Source organism: Nymphaea colorata, chromosome 11, assembly GCF_008831285.2.
Source record: "Nymphaea colorata isolate Beijing-Zhang1983 chromosome 11, ASM883128v2, whole genome shotgun sequence".
Taxonomy (NCBI): Eukaryota; Viridiplantae; Streptophyta; class Magnoliopsida; order Nymphaeales; family Nymphaeaceae; genus Nymphaea; species Nymphaea colorata.
The window spans coordinates 17,768,235-17,790,237 of record NC_045148.1 but is presented as its reverse complement, the minus strand read 5'-3'; the positions used below and the strand labels follow the sequence as shown (position 1 = coordinate 17,790,237).

The 22,003-nt window shown below is 38.8% G+C and overlaps 1 protein-coding gene across 1 annotated transcript; it reads right to left on the bottom strand.

Moving 5' to 3' along the window:
• Positions 1-638: 638 nt before the first annotated feature.
• On the bottom strand, positions 639-3,407 carry LOC126410552 (uncharacterized). Its single transcript, XM_050080609.1, has 3 exons — positions 1,426-3,407; positions 1,120-1,324; positions 639-1,033 (listed from the first exon to the last, which is right to left on the bottom strand). Exons 1-3 carry the CDS (start codon positions 3,275-3,277, stop codon positions 760-762), a joined length of 2,331 nt encoding a protein of 776 aa, XP_049936566.1. The 5' UTR covers positions 3,278-3,407; the 3' UTR covers positions 639-759.
• Positions 3,408-22,003: the final 18,596 nt, after the last annotated feature.

Below are 22,003 nucleotides of genomic sequence, written 5' to 3'. Positions count from 1 at the left end.
TTCAAGCATGAATGATGAATGAAGACAATATATCAAGTATATTTTTGGAGATAAATGAAGATATGGATTTTGTTCCATCTTGCTCATACTCCCAATGCACTCAAGAGTAGCTCTTGCTTCAAGATCATTTGAGCTATCTTGCACGGTCATGGGGAGATGACAAGAGGAAAATGATGATATGAAAAGGAAAGATTGCATGATATAAGCATGAACATAAAATATCATCTCATCTTCTCATGCTCTCGGTACACTTGAACATAGTCTCTTGACTCTAAAAATATAGATTGAGGACTATATCAATGTTATCACTGCCGTATCGTATCGTGTATCGGTCGGGCCGACCTATACGCCGTATCGTAACGTATCGTAAATGTATCGTAACGTATCGTAGAATTAATTTTTTTAATTTGTAAAAAATATTAAAAATTTATAAAAAAATAGAAAAAAAATCAGAAAAATTCTAAAAAAATCTGAAAAAACTAGTAAAAATCAGAAAAATTCAAGAAAAATGTATTTAAAGGAATGTTCATCATTCATGTATATGAAGTATGACCTGTGAGCTATGCATATGAACAAGACATTCCAAAATAAGAAATCAAACATTCAAAAAACAAAATAACATACTAAAGTCTAAACAACCTAAGAGTATTCAATTACATCACAATTCATAAGTTCAGAAGTCAAAACTCAGAACATATTGACATAGTTTTCAAAACTCAAAACAAAAAGCATCGTCAATCGTCATTTGCATCATCATCTTCATTCTTCATCATCATCTTCACTTCCTTCATTAACTTCTTCTTCTATCCCCTCTGTTGCAAATGGAATGTCACCAACATTCCATTGCTCCCCCCCAGCCTCTCCTTCTTCAACAATCTCTGCTGCTCCTTCAACATTCAAAAAATCAAGATCGTCCTCATCAAGTATTGCAGCTGGTTCTTCTTCAATCCAAGAATCTAATATATCAAAATGGTCAATGAAGATAGGATCATATTGATTGTGATGCTTCCTCGTAGATGTTGTTTCTAGTTGCCTAACAAGAGAAAAAATTAACAAATTGTTAGAGATTAAAATATATATTAGAATTTGATATTCTTGTATAACAAAACAAATGTTTACCTTTGTCTCAACTTCATATTATAACGAACATAAACAAGGTCATTCAACCTTTTATGTTCCAGCCTATTCCTCTTCTTACTATGGATGTGCTGAAATACACTCCAATTTCTTTCACATCCAGTTGCACTACATGTTTGACTGAGGATTCTAATTGCAAGCTTCCTTAATTCTGGGCAATCAGGCCCAAACCTTTCCCACCACAAATCTAATAACAGATGGAAAGTAAAAATGTTGTCAGAAATAAATATATGAGAAGGTAGAATAAGTGCTAAAGAACAAAAAGTATAAAGTTTCTTTTTCTAATACCTGGACGCATAGTTGTCCTGCATCGAACTGCTGTGTCTCTCGCCATGGTACCAGAAGCTGTATCATATTTGTTGATCGACATATGGATAGCGTCTTGTTCTTTACTATCACTTACTAATACATCAATGCAATCCAACATGCCATACTCGACCTCTCTGTCCTTCTTAAAAGTGGGAAGATATCTAATGGCAGGATTTAGGTAGTAGGCTGCTGCATGAAGTGGGCGATGAAGTTGTCCAGACCACCTTTCATCTATAATCTTCCATATAGGCATGTACAACTTCTTTTTTCCCTTCATATTATCTCTAATGGCCTCCTTGGCTCTATCCATAGACTCGTATAAATATCCAATAGAAGGTCTATCTTCACTATCAACTGATCTGAGGACTTTCACTAGAGGTACACAAATCTTCAATAAGTGCACACATGATTCCCAAAAGTCAACATCGAAGATGGTATCCACAACTGTCGTAGCCTTTCTTTTATAGGCATGTGGATATGCAGCCCAATCATCACTTGAAAACATCTGCCTGAGAGAAGATCTTTGCTTGACTATACCCTGCACAGTCAAAACATTTGTAGCAAACCGTGTTTGTGCAGGTCGAATCAATTCAGCCCCATTTGTGAATTTCCTCATCAAATTCAAGACATAAGCATGATTGTAAATAAACTTCGTGATTTCTTGGCATCTGTGAACTGTCAACTTCATATCATCCCTTTCACCAAGATCCTGAAGCATAAGATTTACACAGTGAGCAGCACATGGACTCCAATAAAATGTCCCATATCGTGCTGCTAACATTTCACCTGCAGCTTTATAATTTGTTGCATTATCAGTGATAAATTGTACGACATTTTCAGGCCCAACTTCTTCTATAACTTTATCAAAAATCCCAAACAACACATCAGCAGTCTTCGGAGTATCAGACAAATCAACAGATTTTAAGAACATAGTACCAAGAGGGCAATATACAAGGAAGTTTACCAATGTTCTGTTCTTGATGTCTGTCCACCCATCTGCCATTACACTGCATCCTGTAGCTTTCCAACTCAATTTTAGTTCATCACAATATGTCTTCACATCTCTAACTATATTGTTGAGAATTTTACCTCGCAATTTATGAAAAGAGGGCATTTTATACCCTCGCCCTACACTAGCAATCGCATCTGCTATAGGCTGATAATGATAAGAGTTTGCTGCATTGAAGGGAATGGATGCATCATAGAACCATCTTCCTATGGTTTCATCTGCTGCTTCAATAATATCCTTTGATTGCATGGCTATACGAATCTCAGGCTGAGCACCAGCAGCAGTATAATTGGGAAAAAAATTCTTGATCGAACCAGACATATTGCTCGACCTCATAGTAGGTACTCTACCACCACCAGTACGACCCTGACTTCTGCCACGTCCTCGTGAAACTGAACTTATACTTGCACCTCTTCTTTTTCTGGTTGTAGTTGCAGAAGAACCACCTCCATGCATGATGCCTTTCCCTTTAGTTGTTCCCAAACTGACACCAACATCTTCTTGTTCAAGTTGAACATATTCACCTTCACTTTCTTCTCCTTCATGTGGGTCCCCATATCCTTCCTCCGCATCTTCCATGTCCTTTTCAATCCTACTTGCTTTCACTGCATCAAGAAGCTGCTGACACTGGTGCTTTACATACGCTGGCAATGGGATCTCTTGGGAGCCATTGCAAGCAGCCACATCGCTTTGTGTACCAGCTATATGGTGTTTAAAGCGAGAAATCCCTCCTGATATGATTTGCTTACAATAATTGCACTTAACTCTTAATCTATCTTTGGGATTCACCCTTGTACACCACTGCCATGCAGGATCCGACATTATATCTTTACAAAACAAGTAAAAACATACAAATAAATGTAAGAAATAAGAGAAATGAACGATTCAACGGCAAAAATGAGTTATTTTTTACCTTCTTGGTGTTAAAAACCAAAAAACCCTCTTTCTCCAAGCTTCCCACTGTCCCAAGACTCCCCACAACGAGAAATGAAGCTTCTTCACCGGCAAATCTTGATGCAATAGAGAAAATCTCTCCCTCCCACGTCCCTCGCAGTGTTGAGAAACAAGAAGAGAGAGAGAGAGGAGCGTCGGTTTGAGAATAAGAAGCAAAAAGGGGCCCGACGGCCCCTTTTAAATTTTACTCCCGTATCGTGCGATACGGGGGTGTATCGCACGTATCGTGCGATACGCCCACCGTATCGCACGATACGTACGATACGCGTACGATACGTACGCGTATCGTATTTAATAGGTGTAACGTATCGAAAACGTTGATACGGACGATACGTATCGTACGATACGCGTCCGTATCGTACGATACGGATAACATTGGACTATATCATATGGCTATGGGGAGAGGAATAAGAGAGAAAATGATGAAATGAAAATTGAGGTTTACATACCTCGGATATGAATGATATTGAAAATGTCATGGAGAGAAGAAAAAATGAAAATAGAAATAGAGGAAGATTAAATACCTCGAATGTGATTGATATTGGAAATGATCTCTTTTTTTTTAATGATCTTGGACTTACCTTGAATGAAGCTCCCAAGATGTTAAAGATGAAGGAAAGTGGAAAGAGGAAAAGAAAGAGAGAAAAAACTCAAGAGAAACCCTAAGTCTTCAAGTGAGAATACTCTAGGGTTTCTCCCAAGGCTAACTCTTTTTTAAGAGGGGAAAAGTGAGGGGTATTTATAGACAATTTTGGAGCCAAAATTCGAAATTCAAATTCAAGATTTAATTCAAGAGGAAAGAGTTTTGGAGCCAAAATTCGAAATTCGAATTCAATATTTGAATTCAAGAGGGAAGAATTTTAGAGCCAAAATTCAAAATTCGAATTTAGGATTTGAATTCAAGAGGGAAGAGTTTTAGAGCTAAAATTTGAAATTTGAATTCAAGATTTGAATCTAAGAGGAAGGAGTTTTGGAGCCAAAATTCAAAATTTGAATTCGGCTTTGGAATTTGAGTTTGGAATTCTTGATTTGGATCTAAACTTGGATTTTGGATCTAAACTTAGATTTAAAATTTATTTTAAAAATAATAGACCTAAAATTTTAATAGCCCTCTTTTTTTGAAAAATTTGGGGTGATTACACTATCAAAATGGTGTATTCGAGCTATGATAAATTATTCCACTCTCCCTCTAACCTTGTGGGGTGAAGCTCTCAGGACAGCAGTGCATATCCAAACTAGGGTTCCTACTAAAGCTGTTCCCACAACTCCTTACGAATTGTGGACAGGTAGGAAACCTTCTCTCTCTTATATTCACATATGAGGATGTTCTGCTGAAGCTAACTTGTACAACCCTTACATAAAAGCCTTTCATTCCTAGAATAACCAGTGGTTTCTTTATTGGTTATCCAGAAAGATCGATAGGCTATAGGTTTTATTGTCCATCTCATACATCACATATTGTGGAAACAGATAATGCTAAATTCTTGAAAGATGGTTCATTTGGACTAGATGCATTACAAAACCTCATTTTTGAGAAAATACAGGATACTGAAAGTAAACCTGCTAAAGAGAATGCAAGTGTGTATGATTATGTTGTCTCTCATGATGACATGAATGCAAATCAAAGAGGTAATGCATCAGATCCAGATGAATTAAATGTAGAACATACTGATGAACACGAACAGGATGTAGACATACAAATTGAAAATGATCAATTACCTGTTCGTAGATCTGCAAGAGCCAAGAGATCTGCCATCATCAGACTATGTGGTATACCTACAATAGCCTAGTGATTTCATAGATGTTGATGATGACCCTTTCACATTTATTGAAGCTGTTGAAAGCAAATAATAGAGGTACTAGATTAATACCATGAAAGAAGAGTTTGACTCTATGGCTAAAAACCAGACATGGAGCCTTGTGTCGTTGCCTGAATGAGTTAAACCCGTAGGGTGTAAATGAGTCTATAAGACCAACTGGGACTCTAAAGGCAACATAGAGAGATACAAGGCAAGATTGGTTACTAAAGGATTCACACAAATGGAGGGCATTGACTATAATGAGACATATTCATCTGTCTCTACTAAAGAGTCAATGAGGATTGTCCTTGCACTTGTAGCTCATTTTGACTTAGAGCTACATCAGATGGATGTGAAAATAGTTTTCTTAAATGGTGATTTGAATGAAGAGGTATATATGAATCAACCTCAAGGGTTTTCTGAGAGTGGTAAAGATCATTTGGTTTGCAAGCTTAATAAAGTGATTTATGGACTTAAACAGGCCTCACGTCAATGGTACATTAAGTCTTCCAAAGTTATTACGACTTTTCGGTTTACAGAAAACATATCGATGTATGTATCTTAAGACATGTGGGAGTAAGTTCATAATTTTGACTTTATATGTGGATGACATTTTACTTGCTTCAAATGATCTTCAATTGCTAATAGAGAGCAAACATTTTCTCGTATCTCATTTTGAAATGAAGGACATGGGTGAGGCTTCATATGTTCTCGACATTGAGATTCGTCGAGACAGATCTAAGTGTGTTTTAAGTCACTCTCAATCAGCATACATCAATAAAGTTCTTAAAAGATATGGGATGGAGAATTGTTCTCACATTTCGGCACCCATAGCTAAAGGTGATAAATTGAGTTTAAATGATTGTCCAAGGGACGAATATGAAAAGGCACAAATGATCAACATTCCATATGTATCAGCGGTTGGCAGCTTGCAATATGCGCAGATTTGCACTATGACTGACATTTCCTTTACTGTTGGCATGCTTGGTAGATTTCAATCTAATCCAGGTATGACACATTGGAAGGCCGTAAAGAGAGTCATGCGATACTTACAAGGGACAAAAGATTACATGTTGACATATCGTAAGGTGGACCATTTAGAAGTGATTGACTATTCTGACGCCGATCTTGGAGGATGTACCAATAGTAGAAAGTCTACTACTGGTTTTGTTTTTCTTCTATCAGCAGGTGCCATCTCATGGGAGAGCAAAAAACAGACTGTGACTGCTGCTCACACTATGGAAGCAGAATTCATTGCATTATATGAGAATACATCACAGGCAATTTGGATAAAGAATTTCATTTCACAGCTCAAAATAGTTGAATCTATTGATAGACCACTTAAGGTTCACTGTGATAATGAAGGTGCACTGTCATTTTCCAATAACAACAAAAGTACTATTTCTTGTAAGCATATGGAACTTAAGTATTTTGTTGTTAAGGAAAGGACAAAAAATCAACTAGTGTGTATTCAACACATTGGAACTATAGATATGGTTGCAGATCCTCTTACTAAAGCGCTAGCATCTGGTATGTTTTTTGAACATTTTAAAAGGATGAGTTTGTGTACTTCAATGTAAACACACTATTATACAAACATTTATGAATGTGATCACATACAGTTTGTTGATTCTCATTAAGTTTGTTGTTTATTTATTTTATATTCTCATTTGTTTATTGAGAAGTTTTATAAAACAACAAAGGTGAGACCTTTGAATGGATTTTAAGGCTAATCCATTCATTTTGTTTACCCTCGATATCAACGTGGACTAGTGGGAGATTGTTGGGATTTACCCATCTGGATAGTCCTACGTCGATACGGCTCTATATCTGTTTTGGATCCTTAAGTATAAATACTCGTGTCTTGTGATGGTGTGAGACACATTCAGTTTTACTGTTTGGGTAATCGGTCCCCTTAACCATACGTGAATTGTCTGTCCCCATCACTGGGCTGCTATGGCTGAGGAGATAAACCCATTGCCGCTGCCGCCGCTACCTCCGCAGGGGAACGACTCTATGGGGCTGTAGCCGTTCTACCAACAGCCGTTGACATTCAGTCCGCGGTCGCCTCTATAGGTTCTAATTCTACCCTATGAAACACATGGATCGATGAATGTCTTTCAATTTCTGCATTTTCGTTTGTACGCTATCTTGATTCGTCGCAAAGGTCCAACAACTCGTTCTTGTCCCAATCATCTCCCTCACTGAAAAAACAGCTATGTTGAGACCAAATAGTTCCAATGAAGTATTACATATTTACAGAAAAGAATACGGACGATGCAGAAGCAGTTCTCATAGAGCCAAAACCGGTAGCCATAACCCTGGCTAGCTACTCCACCAGGAAAACCCAAGAAAATGAATCTGAGAAAAGAGAACACCACACCTTTTTTAGTTCTCAGCAGAAGAAGAGATCACTAGTTATATACTACATTTTCAATGTAGATTACAGACTGCATTTTCAATCCACATCGAGATTCTATCGCCAACTTCACAAATACGAAACGACCGATGCATGCTTTAGTCATCGAGAAAGAATACTACATTTTTCCATGGCCAAAAAGAAAACAGGGAAACTCCTTCGCGGATTAAGACCTTGCTTTTGCAACTGTTACCTGCTTTCGGCTCAAAAGACCGAAGCTAGCATCAGTTGGGCGGTGCCGCAGTGAGCAGGTGGTGGGTCATCGCACAGCCATTGTCAAAGTTATAAAGCAGAAAGCCGCCTGTGTGCTCCATATCAGAAGCTCCATCTCTGGGAAACAGATATTTAGGCATTGGCAGTTGGCACTATCGGCATGCTTTCCATGGCCAGAAGAGAATCTTTGCTGTTGGATTGTGGTCTCTTGATTGTTGTTGGTGGACCAAAAGTGAAGAATATGCAAGTGCCTGCAAATTTTGACTTGCTTGGTAAGGACGATCAAAATCGGCCATTCGGACCTCTTCAGAATATAAATCTGCTAGATCACACAACTTGTAAACTGATTTAGAATATTACAAAATGGTCCCATCTTCTCAACTTCTGATCTCGATCTTGGCAGGTCCTTAGTTATGGAAGACAACTGCAGCTGGTTATTTACGGATTGAAGTGGTGCATGAACTTTGGAAAAGGCACAGCAACATTACTATTCCGACAGAAAAAGAAAAAGTCCTTTGATTTGGTCGAGACGCATCGATATTTGAGCCAGTTGAATGACATGTCGTGTGGAACCACACGGGACGAGCAACTCAAATAATCCTTACCCATCATGCCTTTTTCGCTTTATTTTCGTTTCCAGATGGAAAGGGTGTGCTCAGAATTGTGGATCACCATTGGAGTCGTCCCAGCCCATGCACAAGCCACAGGAACCCAGACAAGATTTTCTCCTTTAAGAAAAATATCTCTTTCTTTTTTGCTATGACGACCAATCATAGGTTTTATTTAATTTATTTCCTAGTTAGTTGCTCAGTTAGCAATAGGATCATTGCAGCTTTATATCAAAAAACTTGTTTGCCAATCAATTCGGAGATGCATCATGTTTTGGCGCAAGGATATAAGATCCGAATGGACTAGCAAAATAAAAGACCAATGTCAGTTAAAGGGGATTTTCAGTTCATCAAGAGGAGATCAATGTGGTTGTTGGTCTTTGTGTTTGTCAAAATAAGTATTTGCCTTGAGAGGCATACCTATTTCTTTTTATGTAAATCTCCTTCTTGCAGCCTATAAATGGTGAAACAGTTCCTGTTTTCAAGTTCACTTGCAGCAGCTACACACTCAAGCCCGCCTGTCAACATAAGAAACCGAGCAGAACAGAGAAAAAGGGAGAGTGAGAGTCGATGGAAAGAATGTGGAAGGAGGCAGGAGTCAATGGGCTTCACAATGATTTCTTGTTCCTGTGGATGGCTTTTGTTACCATCATCCTCATCTCCACCGTCATATTCTCGTGCGCGGTTGGTGCAGAAAAGGACCGAGCAACCACAGCTGCCGGAGGGTCTTCCTGCGGGGCAGAGTGCGGCGCCGGCTGCGGTGCATAACATGCAGAACATAGAATTATTTCTACTGTTTGATGGAGACGATGTGAGTCTAAGAAATAGTCTCCATGTTCATGCGTGATGGTTTTTGGATCTTTCAGTCAAGGATTTTAGTGGATGGCTTTTAGCAATCTAACAATAGATTTTCAATGGTCAATTAGCTTGTCTTTGTATTCCGGTTTATGTTCCATTTAATCCAGTTTGTTCACAAACGATTTAGTACGTAACCGGACAATTGTTTAAAATGACTGGTCTACCCCATAGAAGACCAGGTGCCCCCTGCCGCTGATTTGCAGGAAGAAGCACATCATGAAGCAGAAGAAACCATGAAACCTTATAGAGGATCATATAATTAACAACCCTGTCACTTGACAGATTCATCATAGTAGAAAAAAATGGTGAATGTGATATCATTAGCCAGGTGGCTCCACAAGAACAGAAGTTTTCTAAGTAGTGGGCACATATTTGCTTAATTATTTATTTCCATTGCCGAGTGAAAACGTCAAGCACACAAAAGAGAAAGCAAGATAAGTTAACGTGTTAAACAGTTAAAGTCTACGGTTCTTCCTCTCTACCTCTGAAACTCAATGCGATAGAGGTTCCCACGATGAAACCTTTTTAAGGTACATCATGAGTAGCGTTCTCCTCAACAAGAGGCAACAAATCCGCTCTACAATTACCTTGGCTTTGATCTTTACAAGCTGTATTGATTTGCTTAACACTCGTGTCTCCCTTTCCTTCTATCTTGGTGCCAATTTTCTTATCATGCATATGTCTTCCTTTCTTCGTATGGTGGTGTGATCAGAATCTCCTTGAAACCTATCAAAGTTAGCCTACAGCCCGATATCTTTTGGGAATTTAAAGCCATCAAAAGGGTAAGGCCAAGAAATTAAAGTTCTTCTGCGTCAGTCCTTTGACAAATCTCACATTCTAGAAATTTCTATCCGAAACTGAGCAGATAGACATCAAAGTTCACCCTGCTCGAGACAACCAAGCCATGCAGCCTTAACCGTGTCGGGTAGCAGCAACTACGTCCCAGCTAACTGCGGATGACTTCATCGAGAGAGAGGCGTTTTACTCTTATGGCCTGCAGAGGAGCTTGAGACTTTGGCTTCATCCGCATCAGCCGTTACAGGTCCGGCCAATTTGCGCACCCTGACATCCGCTCCAGCGCTTCCCATGAACCTTTCTGCCTTGGCCACCGAGCCTCGAGTGATACTCATCCTTGCATCCGTGAACCAGACAAAGCCACTAGTAGAGACAAACAATATGTCATTAAAAAATGAGCAACTATATCTCACATTTTCCAACGCTTAAAACTATTTTTCATTATGATAGATGGTGATGGTGACAAACAATATGACACAAGACGATGTGCAGCTACCCACAATTTCGACACCAACATGACCAATTCTAAAATGCGCATATAAATTGTCACCTGCATCTTCAAGTTAGAGTAGCTATAGATTCGCTTTTCTTTTTATCTTCCTTCTCTTCAACCATGAACCACCATGACAATTCTGATCTCTGGGATGTTCAAACTGATCAGCTCAGAGAGATGCTACCAACATCAAGTATAATTCACCCAGACCTTGATGCCATGGCCCTACCAAGTCCTTTTCAACAGTTAATTGATGTTATGGAGCAGCCTACTCTTGACTGGGAGAGTGAGCCCTCTTGCTCAAGACTTGCTCCTTGTCTTAATATGAATCAGACGGAGCCATCACACCCCGTGCCTGAATCGGTGGGAGCCTGCTATGATCGGCCGACAGACTCCATTCTGAGTCTGTCTGAAGGGCCAAGATGTAAAAGCATCTCCAGATGTGGCAGCTGGGAAACCCTCATTGATATGCCCTGGACACCAGCTAACCAGGATGCAGCAAACAGTTGTGGGACTCGGCGAGGATGTGCAAGTGATGAATGTAATGAGAAGGTTGGTTCGATTAGTTAATTAAGCCATATCCTTCTTTAATCAGTAGTTAACGAAGAAAAATACCAATTCTATGTGGATTATGAAAATTATTTTTGATGACAGGATGTCGACGTTGAAGAAGAACTTACAGTCGATAAGAAGCCTGATGATTCTAACAAACGCCATCGACCGGTTAGGACACGAAGTTTGATGGAAAGGGCAAGTGCCGTTCACTGCAGGATCAATTAAATACTAATTAATATTTCTGATCCCTGCCAAGGCCTGATACCATGAAACTTCATTCTCAAATTGAATGATCTTTACTGCTAGCTTCAGCTAAACTGCAGTGGACGGGAATGCATACTATGTTGTTTAATTGGTTTTATTATGATATTCTGCTGGCAGAAACGGAGGGAAAAGATCAACAAGAAGATTGAAGCCCTGCACGGTCTTGTACCTAATGCGAGAAAGGTCGGTAGTGTACGCAGTTTGGCTGCTCACAGAGAGGGGAAATAAACTATTGTTTTTAATTGTTTGTTACATCAAGCTGAGGCCATATATATAGATTGGTTGATGAGAATATTGCTTCTGCCATGGAATTTTGCAGCGTGATATAGCCTCCATGCTACATGAGGTAGTTGAGTACATGAAATCTCTTCAGCAGCAGCTTCAGGTAAGCTTCCCACTGTACTTTTACTTTTCTGATATCCAAAAGACAAAGCCAGCAAACCTACTTTCCTTTTTGAAACTTCACTTTTCCCGCTTCTCTAAATCCTACTGACTATATTGAGGTAATATTAACAATTTTTAAGACATACGCCTAAAGATTTGATAAAAAGCAACACTATCCAGCAGTAAAGATTCTAACCAGATTGCATATATATATTGGATTTGATACTAGTCGAATCTGACTGAATTTGGTTTTACAAAAATAAGACTTAAATCTAAATCTGCCAATAATTTCAACAAAATAATATGAACACACAAAAACTTATTTACAGGATACTAAGCACCAAAACCGTCATGCATCAAACCAGGTATACCTCACCCGGTCGCCCTTACATACCCCATCAAACCAGGATACCAAGTTTGTAGCCATCGATTCAGAAGCAACATCTCACTCATGTCCCTTCCAGCTCCTGCTTCACAAGCCCGGGGCCCCAATAGCTTTCCTCTTCTCTATTCCACCACAATGCACAAACTAGTCTTCGATCTCTCTCTCTAAAACAGACTCTCTGAATTATCTTTCCACTTTTATGCAGACCTGTCATTCTCCCATGACAGATTACTACGCCTCCATAACTTGCAATTGCAGCTTTCATCTTCAGACTTGGAAATAATCTCCATCTCACCCGTCCGATTCGGAAAAAGGGCTGAACGGAACCCAAGTCTTATCTGTATACATCCCTACATGCAACCCTTGGCAGCCCTTCATCTTCTGTATCATGTTTCATTTACTGGAGAGACTTCCCATGCAAAATCGTGAGGCAATGTCTTGTCCTCGGTAATGACATCACTGGCAACTACGTTTCTTAATGAGATCACGTCACGAAGAAGTTTTTTCCATAATGGTCCCACTTTATTGGTTAATTTTTAATTTGTCTGCTTTCCTCTTTTCCACAATTTTTTAGTTCCTCTGTTTTTCCTCAACTAAGACAAAATCAAGACAGTTGTAGGTTAAAATGATTAAGATGCCCCCTTGAAAGAAGAAACCCCACTTTTATAGGCCAAAAAACAAAGGAAGAGACGGTGAATTGCGTGCGCTGTTAGTTGCACGCAACTTGTATATGCCTCAAAAATAGGGGGACATTTTGGTAATTTTCTTTTAAATTGCCCCTTCTAATCTTTTTACTTTTTTTTTAATTATAATTTTTATCTTTACATAAAAGGTTTCTTTTTGTGAACGTAAAGTATTTAACTAAATGGACCCGCAAGTACAAAGAACTCGTATCTTATACATATATGTTAAAGAGCTACCAAAAGATTAAAGCATCGTTTCCTTTTTCTTTCCGACAAAACTCAAGCTAACCACTTCTCTGTTCTTTGGCAATCTTCTAGAGCTCAAACAAATGAAGATGTTAATAGACCGAAGTCTTAGTTTTGCTTCCGTTTTTTGTTGAGCAGATCATGTCAATGAAGATGACTCTACAGGCCACCAATTTGGCGTCTATGGCGGCTGCACCGCAGCATTTTCCCCAATACCAACAGTTTCCGCCATTGCTGCAACAGGGGATGCAGGGTGTGACCTCTGTTCTCCCACAATTAGCACAGCCATCAGCTTCAAGGGCTCCACCACCGCCATGGACGTACAACTTGTCATGTTTTCCACTAGTTCATTTCCCTGCCAACTTATACTACCGGCTTCTCAATCCTTCCCAGTATCAACATCTGGGAATGCCTATTCAGGTTCTTTATTCAGCTTTTCTGAAACAGGAAAAACGTTTGGTAGAAATCACTCAAATAAACAGCTATTCAGGACATTTTACAGTAGTTAAAAGCTGATATCACGATATGCATGATCTACCTCACAACAGACGTGCGTAACTAATTAGCTTATGGAATCATTTTTCTTATTAAAAGCATCAATTTTCACTTTTCTTATGAAATCATTCTGCAGTTCACGCGCCAAATGACTGCAAATACTTCTGCTCATGTAAGGCAAGACTCATCGTTCAATGATGAGAAAGGCAAAGGCAAAGGCAAAGTATAGAGATGAAGATAGTAAGTGCTCTCCTCTCTCTCTCTCTCTCTCTCTTTCCCTTAGGTGTGCATTAACTTCAACTGTTCAAAGGTCATACGAACTGTGCATGATAAAATGAAGCTATTCCCATGGTTAAGGCAATTCCAGAGGGCAGGAAACGCCTGGAAGAAGGAACTCTTCTGCAGATACGGCAGCAAGGTGCAGGTTTCTGTGGCAAAGCATGACAGTAGCACTGTAAAGGAGTTCACAAATAGTTGCTTCAAAGAACTTTCTTCTTTCTACAAGGAAAGAGTTGAAATGTAAATGAATGAATCGTTGGCTTTGTGTTGACGAGAAATAACAGCAAATCTCGACCCATCGAGTTACAGGGGCATTCTCATCATCTGGTGGCATGGCGGACTGGTCGTATCGACTCAGACCCAGTCTGCAATATGCCAACCCGAGTCCAAAGTTCTACTTATGACTCAACTGAACCCGAAATCCGAAAATGTTTGAACATGACCGGATATAAGAAAAAAAAAAAGTGACGAAAAACATAACGGATATTATTAAAAATGGAAGGAAATGCACTTCACATGTAACAATTTAAAACTATATTCGGTTTTGATTTTGGTCTAAACTAAATTGAATCTGATATTAAACGATGCTTCAAATCCTAATTATTCAGACTTATCAAATCCTAATGTGATCCAAATTCATCATGCTAGCTAGGCTCTATCTCAACTCGAGTCGAAGAAACAGGTTGCATCATTTCCACCAAAATATTGACTCTCTCGAATGCCAGACCAGACCTACGCACCTTGTTTATGTTGAACGATAGCCACAAAAAATACGATTTAAAAAAAAATCATTAAAAATGTTTAAAAAATGCCAAAAACGAAAAAAAGTATGTGCTTTTTTCATTTTTTTTTGTTTTTCCTATTTTTATTTTTTTTCAGATTTTTTTATAGCTTTTAATTACCAGATTGTTATTTTTTACTTTGTTTTTTACATTTTGGCCATCTTTCTAGCTTCTTCTTTCTTGCCCACATATATTTGTAGCTATGAGTTCAACAAATTGTTTCTTAACTTTTCGAACAAAAATTTCTCTACTCAATTTTTTTTTTTATACTTTTGCCAAAGAACGATCCAATGATCAACTCATAAAAGATCATCAGCAACCCTCAATAGGTGAGTAAAAACAACTTTCGGCAGGGTTTTGCGCTTCTGTCATTCTTTGTTCCTCTGTTATATTCGGGTTCTCTCTGCTAAGTCGCTGTTTCTTCTGATCGCAGACACCATGCTGATCCTTGAATTTTCTTCCGTCATTTCACTGTGGATGAATTTACTGCACCGCATTTCCATAAATGGTTGAGGACAAAAGCAACCCACAGAAAAGCATTTTCATTGTGCGGCAGACGAGCTCATCAGCAAAAAAAATCATTTCCAACATGGGAGCAGCAGCTGGACATAAGTTAATTATGGCCATGTGAACAGATGTTGCAGAGAACGGTGCCGCTTTGTGCTTCCTAACTTGCTACAATGTTGAAGAAAGAATGAGGTAAGTGAAAAAAAAAAAAAAAAACTGTGAGGAAGAGAGATCGAATTATAGTTTCAAATTTTTAACAAGAGCCGATACATAATTTTTAATATTTTTTATGTAGAATAAACAAATTTTTTTAAAATTTACATGTAAATTATAAAAAATAGTTGGTGTGGAGGGTGGGGGGAGAAGGCCCCTGTCGCTCCATCCTTACTTCCAAGGGCTCGATCTCAGGGAAAATCAAAACAAAATCAAAACAGGAATCCTCCTAAAAATGCCATAGAGGTGCTCCTTGCTTGGGCTTTTGTGAAGGCTAATTGTGATGATCTCTTTGGAATTTTAGGCATGAAGGAGGAATTGTTACAGAACAGAGTGGCAAACCCATGTGAGTAAGGTTGGGCATCTGGTGGGCCGTGCCAGTTCTATGCTCGACAAAGTTGGCTCAGGCTGTCTTGAAACTTTTGCCAGTGACCAAGCCCGGCCCACTTAGTTACCGTGATGAGGCCGACCATCAACTTTATATCCATAGAGTACCTGGTTTGATGTCCACTTATATTTGAAACCTCAATACTTCATATTATAATCTCTCATAAACTCTTAGCGACATGCCAAGAATTTGTAAGGGTGCCACAGGTGACACGCGAAGAGTTTTTAAGGGTACCATCGACAATACATGAAAAGTTTTCAAGGAAGTCATGGACAATGCGCTAAGAGTTTTTAAGTGAACCAATTGCTAATGTTGTATGCCAAGGAAGGTGTATATATATAAATACATACATCTTCTACAACTATCTACAGTCATTCAACCATCCAATTAATGTCATCCATCTAAAACAAATAAATAATTGAAAGAAAAACAAAACTACCAATCACTTTTTTTCATAATTGAAAGAAAAAAGAGAAAAAAGTGTAAAGTAATATTATATGACAAAAATACCAATCACTTTTTTTCCCCTTATTTTTCTTTTAGATCAGACGGTCCTAATTACTCTACAAAACTATATATATATATATATATATAGCCAAAGCTATATATATATAAGGCCGGCACTAGTGTCCGGCCCATTATGGAACCAATACTCAACTACCTATCACAAACTCCCATGTTGCCCACCATTAATCTATCCTGCTTTTGGTTACTCAAAGGGCTCAGTTGTGAAGCTAGGTACCCCATTACTGTGGTTAAGTTATTAGCGCCAGAAAATGAGGGTTTTGCAACATTCCCTTTCATTATATTGAGTACGTTTACTTCTTAGACATTTTGTAGGAATCTAGAGGTGTTTAAGCTCGTGAATAATGGCAGCTGGTTCGGTTTTATTACTTTGTTATGATTAGGATTCCGTTCAACTACACCAAATTAACTGAAACCCCTTCGTATTGTTAGGATGCAGGTCCTCTCTATCATTCACTCAAAGAAAACACATAAAATATGTTTAGGTAGTTTGGATGCCAAAATTCTCCTATGTCTACGGTCTCACATGGTTGTTCCACTGACTCATACTATAAGAATTCTATTCCCCCACAACTTGAGAAGTTGAGAAGTAGGGCAACACCGATGTGATTGAAAGATGAGTTGAATTTAAATAGGGATGTCAACCAATCGGATTCGAATAGGATAACATTTAACCATATTTGCTTTTTTTAATGTTCACACATTCATATTCCAATTCAGATTCGAATACAAACAAGGAAAGGTCATATCAGAATTCAAACTTGAAATTCGATTTCACATTCTTAATCTGATTTTTACATTCATATCCAACTCCGAATCTGAATTTTGAACTGTATCCGACCAATTCAACTCCAATCATATATTTATTTCTATCTGCATTCGAATCTGAATCCGATCCATTATTATTTCTTAAATCCGAATCCGATCTAATTTCTTAATTAAATATTAATTTGTCTTTCTATATCTTAACCGATCCAAATCAAATATATTGACATACTTAAAAATTCAAATCCCTATTCGAACCCCTCTCTTATGCTGAGACCAAAGGCGACCGAAACTGCTAATTTGACGCCATTATCAAAACAAGATAAGGAAACTGCAGCACACTGGTTAAAAGCGCCAGCAGCAAAGACAGAAACCACGGCTGGTGCTATTGCTTTTAGGTCTGCTGCATCCCCTGTCAGGTGTACACTCCTGAACATACATTTTCAGTAGCTCCAAAGTAATTCATTCCAATTTCCAACCATGAAAGAAGACAATGGAATCTGAGGTTATCTCTTGCGTCGGCATCTTCATCGATTCTATGTTTATTCAGGGGACCAAAAGAATCACTTGGCATCCTTCATTCTTCCTCTAACACGTATCCGGCGCTGTTATTGCATGCTCATCCTGATTGCTTTACAGAATTTTTCGTTTACAAGTTCAGATTGACCATATACTGGAATCCGTCTTCGCCCTTTCAACTTTTGCTGTTTCCGGCTAGACTTTTGCTCACAACGGTCAAAACATTCACTAGCTTTTTTAATGGCGACAGTTAGGCGCTTTTTAACTTGTTAAGAGAAGCAATATATGAAGAAGTTTAAAATTCCACATTGTTCGGATGACGGTATTTAATTAACCAAAGGCCTCGATTATACCAGGAAAACTGTAAGTAGACGAAAAAGTTCAAGCAACGCCGAGACCCATCCCTGCGATTACGGCCTAAAATTTGCTTTAGATGAAAGATTTTTCCTGAATAATACAAATACCGGTACCGGCCTTCATCTCTATCCACATGAAACATGTAATCATTTATAAGAAGCTAGAGCTTCTAGCAACCTTCTATGTCATCACAACTTAGACAGAAGTTGGCAAGCCATCATGGATCAGGGCTATGATATGTTCACAGAAGAACTTCCTGCCGCCACCGGCAATGAAATCAGATCTCCTCATACTGAGATCCATGGATATGAGAATTTACAAGATCTTCCGGCGGATTCAATCGATCAAACTCCTCCAGCGACGAGCAGTGCAGATCTTCCAGTTCTGGAGATCTTTCCACCAGATCCCCTTATGGTTGAGCTGGACTCTGGCCTGCTGCCTATTTCTCCATTCTGGCTGACATCGCCTATGCCACTGCCTGAAGTCACCCCAGAGCGCCCCCGCACTTTTAGCGGCCGTGAAAATGAGGAGTGCCTCAAAGGTCATGGAGAAGATCTTGGCATCGTACACAGGGAAATGGTAATCATCCCCATTGATGAACCAAATCTGAGTGACCATTTCTTTTTCACAGAAAGCTTTCCTATCACTGTAGGCGAAGGTGGCAGGAAGGCTAGGAGCTCTGCTAGCAGACTAGCAGTCCTTCCTATGGAACATGGGCGTGTGCTCCGAAAGAGCATAAAAAACCCACAGTTTGATAAATTTTGGTTTTGTAAAATGGAGTGAAAAACTTAACCCCCATGTTATTCACAATAAATGGGTTTTGGGTGCATCACCAAACACACAACCGGGACTTTCAAAGCTCAACAAAAAAAACTTTATTTTCATAAAATCAATTTTTCACGTTCATTTTGTTAAACTCCCCACAAAAGTTTTCCACCGGGACAAATCTTTTCCGCCGTCCTAAGCAATATGCTATGCCGTCAAAAGAAGGATTTTTCATAACTATGATAAGTGTCAGTCTCTGTGTTGACATGGCTTCCCTGGTGCCTGGAATCGTTAGATTCTCGGTAGCGGCTATAGTTAACCTTTTGGTTTCTCTTTGTCCTCTACAATGAACGACGTCTCGTTTTTGTTATGAATTCTCGGGTCTACTCTATTCCAAATCGATCCTGCCTTCTTTTGCAAGGACAGTACTATACATGTTTGGGCAAAAGAACGTGTCACTTCATGAAGGGCATCTTCTTGCATCGTATATATTACAACCGTTTAGGGACATTTAACATTAGATGGTTCATTGACGAGTAACTGTTCTTCACGGCCATTACAGAGTGCAGAAGTTGCTGGAATGCATGAAGGTCCAAGAAGAAAAACTAGAGCTGCCAAGGTCCACAACGAAGCCGAAAAAGTGAGTACTTATGGTGTTTGGTTTGAGATAACTAGATCGTATATCAAAGTCTACTAATTTCAGATAGATTTGAATGAGACATCGTCCCAAAAATACTTGACTTCGGAAAATGATATGTTCTTAGTATCAGTTTAGAAAAATAAATCCCTTTAGTTTTTTTTTATTAATGTTTACTAATTGGGTGTAAAATCCTCAAGACCATATCCTTATGTATAAAATCTCCCAGGCCATATTCTTGTGTGTCTAAGGTTTTGTCTTTCTTTGGAGTCTGATGGACCTATGATATACCATACCACTCAACTCAGCTTCGATCAGAACACCTTGAAAGTTATGCCCCTTGAGACAAGCCGAGCCGTTGTATTTGTTTGATTACTCCATATACTATTCCAATTTCTAGTAAAAAGTTAGCAGTATATGCTCGGTTTATTTATTTCATTAGTCGAGTAGTGTGCATGCAAAGGTCTCGCTGGTTGTATTCTGAGGCACTGAACATATTAATGGGTCGGGACCCAAAATAACTAAATGCCCTTTACCATGATAAAAGAAAAGAAAAAAAAAAAAAAGACAAAAAACCTTGTGCGAGGAGCCGAACATGTTCGAACCCGAACACTCGGGCTGCTTCAACGCAAGGTCCACCTAGTCTATAGGTCTCACTGGTGGCTGCGCCGAGGACTATCTCGTTAATTCTAAGAGTTGTCTGCTTCTTCGTTATGTGTGGGTATGCGTCTGTATGTGGAAAGTAAGTGTGCATGATAGCACGGGTTAGCTTGCGCGCAAGTGTTCACAGATTCTTCTCTTGCTCCACAGAAACGTCGAGAGAGAATGAACACGAAGATGAAAGAATTGCGAGAACTTCTACCCATCTCGAGAAAGGTGAGAAGGTGATATGTTATGTAATGCATCTTATGATTGACAATCAACGATAGTCTTTATAATCTTTTGGGGGAGTGTCTGCTTCGGCACCTTCAAGTTCATGGTGGCTAATAGTTGGCATCTCAAGGTCTGAATAAAAGGAAAAAAAAAATGTCAATCGCACAAAAATTGAATTTCATTTAAGCTATGCTAACCGCTTTTCTTCTTTTGGTCCAGCTTGACATGGCCTCTACTCTGGATGAAGCCATTAAGCATGTGAAATCACTCCAGCTTCAAGTTCATGTAAGCCGACCGTTTGTTTCACATTCGTTCTCTCTTTTTCCCTTTTCTGAATTGCAAATTACAGTAATGCATGCTTCAAAGATTTTGCATGCCGACACTGTTATGTAGTTACAGGACTGTATCATGTTTTCATAAAAAATTGTTCATGAAAAATAACCACTTAATGTGTGACATCCATTATGGAAAAGTTTAACTTCATATTGGAGTCCTTGGAAATTCACAAAGGTTTTTAAGGGTGTTAGTTAAATAATTAGTTGTCATGGTTCCTAAGTTTTTCAAGGAAAGAACTAAAAGTATTATGTACCAAGTAGAGATCTGCCCTCCATGTAGAATTTGGTTGGGTCATTGCTTTAAAAGAGAAGGAAACATGAGGACATCCCATATTCCCACCCAACATGTTTAAATTTAGAGATCTTATGGGTATTCACATTAATGTTTGTATGATCGTCTGTAACATCTCATTATGATAAAGTTTAATCACATATTGAATATTCACCGCCGGCACCGACTGGATGGATAGGAGAGAGCGTCGCATGAAGGGGAGCCAGGTGAAGAAGCTGCCCTATCTTCCAGAGGCATCGCCCGTTGAACTATGACTTCACCAAGCAGCTTGCTGACATTGGCAACAGATGCTCACAAGGTTGCTTTTAGCTTGTTGTCAACCTTCGATGATGAATAAAAGAACCCTTTGCATTAAACTAATTCGGACATCGGAAAAAGTGTGGTAAAGAATTGTCTTTCGTAAGGTTCTTGCTTCCTTTCTGCTAAAACCGAAAACTAGAAAATGCCCATTTATTACTCTGCCCTCATTTCCCCATTCTTCCTTGCAAGCGAACATATAACTAGCTACATTTATTGCAGATACTACTTTTCACAGATGAAAAGTGATATATGAGAGGGATATGCTTGAATGATAGCTACCGTAGGTTACAGCATGTACATGTATGAGAATTCCTAAAAAGGGATATGTACCAAGAAATACGGTACATTTATTGCAGATACTACTTTTCACAGATGAAAAGTGATATATGAGAGGGATATGCTTGAATGATAGCTACCGTAGGTTACAGCATGTACATGTATGAGAATTCCTAAAAAGGGATATGTACCAAGAAATACGGTACTTGGCATGGAATTTCTATGAAAAATGGTAAGTACAAAAGTTTTTTTCCTTGGACAGTTAAGAGAGTTTCATTGAGAATAGGCGTTTACTTCTTAGTTCCCGTTGAAGATGGATTCTGTGTTAACACGGGAACTTGTGTTCTACAGTTTGATCAGAGTGGCATTTTTGCCTTTCTATAAGTCATTTTTCTCAACTTCACTTTTTCCTTGTCGAGGGGGGACTTCTACTTTACCAACAAGGGTAGCTTTTGTCATTTCTGGCGTCTAATGCACAAGTCTCATAGGGGCTTAACGTATGGTTAACCTTCAATGCCAATAAATTTAATAAATGACAATATGTTCATTACCTCTTTTGTTTCTTGTTGTGAGAGTAAGCAAAC

Excerpts from the sequence above, each read along its gene's own strand:
- LOC126410552 (XM_050080609.1), bottom strand. The coding sequence starts at position 3,277 with ATGTCGGATCCTGCATGGCAGTGGTGTACAAGGGTGAATCCCAAAGAT. Across the intron at positions 1,325-1,425 it reads CAGGACAACTATGCGTCCAG|ATTTGTGGTGGGAAAGGTTT; the intron begins GTATTAGAAAAA and ends ATCTGTTATTAG. Across the intron at positions 1,034-1,119 it reads AATATGAAGTTGAGACAAAG|GCAACTAGAAACAACATCTA; the intron begins GTAAACATTTGT and ends TTCTCTTGTTAG.